At 39.8% G+C, this 6,219-nt stretch overlaps 1 protein-coding gene across 2 annotated transcripts in view; it reads left to right on the top strand.

Moving 5' to 3' along the window:
* Positions 1–4,661, top strand: part of nkain2 (sodium/potassium transporting ATPase interacting 2) — a 109,322-nt gene extending 104,661 nt beyond the window's left edge. The window contains exons 7-8 of one of the 2 annotated variants that reach the window (XR_014888458.1): positions 715–1,590; positions 2,750–4,661. Coding sequence is in view for 1 of the 2 variants with exons in the window: in XM_085245795.1 (XP_085101921.1) it covers positions 715–724 (10 nt within the window). In the remaining variant the exon portion in view is untranslated. Of the gene's footprint in view, positions 1–714 lie in introns of both variants that reach the window. The other variant, XM_085245795.1, reaches the window with a different exon arrangement.
* The last annotated feature ends 1,558 nt before the right edge of the window (positions 4,662–6,219 follow it).

Below are 6,219 nucleotides of genomic sequence, written 5' to 3' on the forward strand. Positions count from 1 at the left end.
TGAGTGAGGGGAGGTTTTTTTGTACTTGAATGTTTCAAGGGTCAGTGTTAAAGGGCCTAACAGAAGAAAAACACTTCTCTGAAAATGGTCAGGTAAAAGAAATGGGCTGATACGAAATAGTGAAAAAGCAGCCACTGCCCAAAGAAAAACTTTTTTCAGAAAAATCTGGAGAGCTGTTGCTCAAGAGTGCTCTAAAAAGAAAAAAAAAAGACAAGAACAGATGGCTCAAGACTTTTTCAAAGTACAGGTTACACGGCTACCAAATCTTAGTCTTACTCTTACAGTTAGACATCACTGCATTAAAGATGATGTAATATGATTGCATTAATGTCAGATGATTGTTTTGGCAACAAAAAGGGGGTGTGGGGTATCACAGAGCCAGTGTACCCTTGAGATTGTCAGGCTCTCTCTCGAGTGTTATCTTTCACAAAACACATGGGACAAGTGCTCATGATGTTCTCATCCAGCAACATTATCATGAGTAAATGACTAAGTCAGGGAGCGTACTGAACACAATGTACTGCTTAGCATTTCAGCATAAACCTCTTAACCTTCAGTGTTCTCATTTTTACGGAAGATTTGACCGTGTCACATACACTTTATGTTTTCATGTCTTATCGCACCTTAAAAATAACTACTTACCAGTTAGAATAGAAATAAAATCATTGGCATTGTTTTGGGTTTTCTTCATCTTGTCTTTTTTTCCCCCCACAGGTCAAAATAAGCCCAGAAGCGACTCCAAGAGTGCTGCCTTACCAACGATTCCTGCTTAAAATCCTGTTTTTATTACTCCCAACTGTCTTTTAATAAACAACAGAGACACAGACAAGTAGACAGGGAACAGATGACTCTCTGCGATTCAGCTCACAAATCTCCCCAAACACTTGGTCAGATGGCTTCCCACTAGCCTGTCTTTCAGTGGAGTTCCTGATGAAACATTGGCCTCATGTGGCTCAGCATGGTAACTGCAGGACATTTTTCATTCCTTCCTCAGACCCGGTCAGTAGCCAGTGACTTGCTTCTCCCTTGTGCTGCTGGGCGTCTGCTTTACGAGGGAAACCGAAGGGATGCAAAGAGGCCACGCTCGACGGTCGACGGTCACGTGTTCCTGCGAGCTTCCAATGAGAACTCGTTCAATTTTCTGCTGTCAAAAGAAAAAAAAAACATGTTTCAGGAGCGCTGGTTAAGTGTGTTGGTATCTAACAGCTCTTGCGCCTCACCAAAGAGTTTAAAAACCATCCCCGTGCACACAACAGAGCCTGTTTAACCTTCTCTGGAACTTTTTGCTCTTTGTGCCTGACTGATTAACACTTGGAAAAGTCCAGCGAAGAATCTCCGAACATGACTACCGATTAAGGAATGTTAAACACCTTTCAAAGTTTTTTTTTATTTTGTTTTAGTTATTTATTTATTTATTTTCGGTGAATTTCAGGATCTGGTTTTCTAACGGTGATGGCCAAGACGGCAGGAGGACACATTTTACTCTGGCAAAAAAATGTTGAATGTTATCCAACAGCGTTGATTTTACCGTCCTCTCATCTGTGCATGCGTACAGGAAGCAGACGCATTCACAGACAGGCGTTGAGTAATGTACATGTGAACGCATGCATGCACACAAACACACACACACACACGCACACAAACTTAGGACAAATCTTAGCACTTCACTTTTTTTTTTTTTTTTACTGCTAATGTGAATCTTAATGTTTACAATTGAGAGACTGAACACTTGACTGACGCAGCAGGTAGAGATGACCCACACTTCTTAGCTGCAGCACCCCAAAGGTCGGGGTGTTTTCAGCCATACAAGGAAAAAAAAACAGCTGTGTCTCTTGCTGTATAAATATTTCGTCTTCCACCCAAGACACATACAGAGATGGCAACAAAGACAGAAAATGTCACAGGAGAGCGACAGGTTCCCATCCGTCTCAGTCCTTGTGTAGACTACCCCATATCTGTCACCGAACAATCGATTCTCTTTTTCTTAATTAGACTCTTTTGTTTTTTTAAAGAAAGAATGGCAAATCACCATTTTTTGCAATATCCAGCTCTTTTTAATAATAATTCAAAAGCAGCCAAAATCTTCTGCAGGCAACACTTTATATAAATGACAATCACAGTCAGAGCAGCCTGTCGTGTCGTGAATTGGCATTTTTCTGTCAGTTCAGGGAGCTGGATGTTAGAGAAGGAAACCTTCCCGAAAGATGGTGGTCACCGTCACTGGAGAACAGGGAAGCCTTTAAATGATATTCTTTGATGCATTATTTGATGTTTCGCCTTTGTGGTGAATGATAAAAGATTGAAAGGAACAAATGGGGAAAGCAAGGTTTGCCGTATCCTTGCACACCCTCGCCAGCAGCCTGATGAGGACAAAAAAACAGAGAAAGACATTTAGCAGTTCTCCTCTTTCACTTCATTGCTCCACTTTTAATGCTTAAAGTGCCAACTGTACCATCACATAGACCTCTGTAGACCTCGGTTTCAGAGAGCCGCACACTGGGACCAATAATAGTAGGTCTCAAGTTTACTTTGCAGGGTTTCCATGAAAGAAAACTGATAAAAGAAATCACAAATTAAAATTATATTGGCATTCCAGATAGCCAGCAGGTTTTTTTATTTTATGTTTTATTTTTATTCAACTGACTCCTCCTGGAAATGTGACTGATGTTGCATTTGTATTGTAATCACTGGACCAAATGTTTTGAGGCCTTTTTCTTTTACTGAGAAACTCTTTTTTTTTTTCTGGTAGGAAAAACACTGGCTTCTCACGAAAGAAGGATGGACAAGGTCAGACTGTTTTCCTCAACAAAATTTGTCTCAAAATCCACCTTAAGCACCCCCTCGGCCAGTATCTTCAGCAGTATATCCGTTTTGTAATGAAACTCCAGGCGTTTCAAATCGCTGCCCTGAGGGGCTCCGCCGACGGTCGCTCCGGAGGACAGAAACAGCATTTTGTGTGTTTGCATGAGGTGTTTCCCAAACTGTTGCATATTTAATCTCATGCTGCGTGTGACTAACTAGCTACTTAAAAATGGGAACTGTTTGGTTTGTCGAATGCTCCTCAAAAGCTCCTCCAAGAGTCCTAAATGTGAACTTTGTGGGGTTTTTTCTATAAATAACACAGTCTGAAATGTCTGCTGAGTAAAGGGAGAAAAATAGCTACTACGATGTAAAACTATGAAATGTAACTTTGACCTTCTAGACGTTTTTTATTCACATGTGGCTGTGTTTACTGTTTTTTCTAGTTGACTAATACTGTATGATGTTGTGTATAAGTGGGACTACTATGTTTTACTTCTTCTAACTGTATAGTATATTTGAAATCAGAGCGGGAAAGAGAGGACAAGGCGGAGGGAGAGTATTAGTTGCACTATAGGCTGTAATTGTTTAATTAACTGGTCTGTTAGGCCTTAAAATTCACTTTCAATTCAACACATAATTAAATTAACTAATATTCATTTGTATTTGAACTGTCAACCAAACACATGCACATGTGGCTTTCTGACAGCTTGGTTTGTTTTGCACAGTTCAAATCGGGAAACTGTGAAAATGTTCCATTATTGTGAAGCTTAATTGAAAGAGCTGGTCAGTCGCAGCATTATGAAATGACTTTATTTGAACTGAAAGTGGATTTTATTTGTTAATAAATTTGTCTTTGACCACGCTGTGTAATCAGTGATCTAGAAAGTCCTAATTTGGTACATTTAACAAGCGAGAAAGGATTTCAGAAATATAATGTGACCCGTGTGTGTATGTGTGTGTGTGTGTGTGTGTGTGTGTGTGTGTGTGTGTGTGTGTGTGTGTGTGTGTGTGTGTGTGTGTGTGTGTGTGAGACCACATGTGGGACTGTGTACTGCAGTGCATTGTTTTCTATGTCATGGTGAACTATGCAGACTTGAACCCCGAACCTAACAAAAAGACAATTAAAAAAACACACGCTCTGCTCTAAAGCGAGGTGCCACTTTAAGCTGAAGGAAGCGCTTGTTAAAGGTGAAAAAACAGCAATAACAACAGTAATAATACATTTTTAAAGTAAAAAGGAAGACAGCAGCTACACTGTTTGTTATTTATCTTGAGAGCTGGTTGAGCCCATTTAGACTTTGGAACAGTCAATAGAGCTTTTGTGTGATAAAAGGAAAAAAGAATTTGTAGAAGAATTGAGCCAAGCCATTATTGTGTTGATCAGTGTAAATAAACATTCAATCAAGCCAGTGTAAAACTCTTGACACTGCAATAAAAAAGCTCCAAGATACTCTGTGTGGTATGAGATACCAGTTAGCTGAGTTCTCTTAGATAATTGATTTAGGTGGAAATTTGCGCTTTAATTTAAAAAAGCATACATTCTGGAGGGAAATTGGTTTGTTGAAACAGATAATCTTCTGTTAGACGAGTGTTTGAAAATGCAATAAGACATGATCATCTTATATTTAGCAACTATTTTCACAGTACAATGTTACGGAAATGTGCCACTTACTGAAAGTGGGAGCAGAGACGTCCAGTCTTTTCTCTGTGGCTCTGGGTTGATTTGTTGAAGTTCACCACTGACTAGAATGTACCATGTATGTATGTTAGCGCCTTCTCTTCATATGATGGGTTTCCCACAGGTGACTGACTGTACATAAACTAGACAGCTGGGATTAAAGTAGAGTGTGGAGAAGGAACGTCTGTACTGTGTCCTCTATTCTTTGATTCCTTTTAGACATTAGCTCAGATTATTCATCCCAGCTATATTATGCATGTAAATTAGTTTAGCATTTACAGACCGGGCTATTTCTGTGGACTTCAGGGTTTCTTATCAAGTATACGCTCACACTTTGCTGGGACTGGGTTGGACCCAATTTAGCCTTTGGCACTGCCTTCGTTTGTTGTAGCACAGCTTCAACAAGGTGCTAGAAAGTTTTGCTTCATATTGACATGCAAGCATCACACAGTTGCTCCAGATTTATCAGCTGCACATCCAGGATGTCAACCTCCCGTTCCACCACATCCCAAAGGTGCTCTATTGGATTGAGATCTGGTGACTGTGGAGGCCATTGGAGTACACATCGTCATGTTCAAGAAACCAGTTTGAGATTAGCTGAACTTTGTGACATGGTGTGTTATCCTGCTGGAAGCAGCCATGAGAAGATGGGTGCACTATAGTCATAAAGGTACAGACATGGTCAGCAACAGTGCTTGGGTAGGCCGTGGCCTTTAAATGATGCTCAGTTGGTACTAAGTATGTTGGAAAATATCCTTCACAACATTACGCCACCAACAACAATCTGAACCATTAACACAAGGTAGGGTGGATTTATTATTTATTAATAGACAAATGACATTTGTCTATTGTATGAATTTGAACTGTAGTATTAGTATTCTATTCATAACTGGCCCAGTTTAGTCTTCTGCTGCTTCAAGGTTCAGTGTGTTGCTCATTCAGAGATGCTCTTCTGCTTACCCCGATTATAATGATTGATAATTAGGTTATTTTTGCCTTCATGTGAGCTCATAGCAGTCTGTCCATTCTCCTAAGACCTTTGGCATCAAGAAGACATTTTCACCCAGAGACCTTTTGCTTACTTGATAGTTTATCTTTTTCCAACCATTATCTGTAAACCCTAGCAATGCTTATGTCGGAAAACTGCAGCTGATCAGCAGATTCTGAAATATTCAGTGCACCCTGTCATCAACAACTACGCCTGTTTAACTCCCACATGCAGTCAAAACTGGGAAGCTGTTGTTCCTGTTCCAAAAAACTACAACAGTCATTTCAACATATCAATGTTAAAGGAAGGAATGACACATCTACCCACTTATATGGGAAAACATTCCCGGAGTGAGCAAGGCCAGTTAATTGTAAGGCTGAAGAAATGCTGAAGAATGCAAGTAGTTGAACTATTTTATACCCTGCACACTAGTTACTTTTTGACCTGTTTTGTGTAAAACAGCACCTTCCTGATTGGGTTTGAGGCCTTATGTAATAAACGTGCACTTGTAAAGATTTTTTTTCCTCTCTGAACATTGTTGGCATTCTCCATTAAAACCAATTGGGCACAACCAGAACAAGAAAACTAATTAGTGTGTGGCCCCAGCCCTGTGGCATTAATGAGAAGTTGTAACAAAGCTAACAACCCATTTTACAGGTACCCTACTTAGATTCATTTGAAAGTTCTACTGCAGTAAAAATGTGTCCATTCAAACTGCTTTCATTCTTCACTTTTCCTGATGAATTTTAAC

The sequence above is a fragment of the Mchenga conophoros genome, linkage group LG15 (genome assembly GCF_057382185.1).
Source record: "Mchenga conophoros isolate Kocher_MC1m ecotype Shallow Benthic linkage group LG15, M_conophoros_male_GT1.1, whole genome shotgun sequence".
Taxonomy (NCBI): domain Eukaryota; kingdom Metazoa; phylum Chordata; class Actinopteri; order Cichliformes; family Cichlidae; genus Mchenga; species Mchenga conophoros.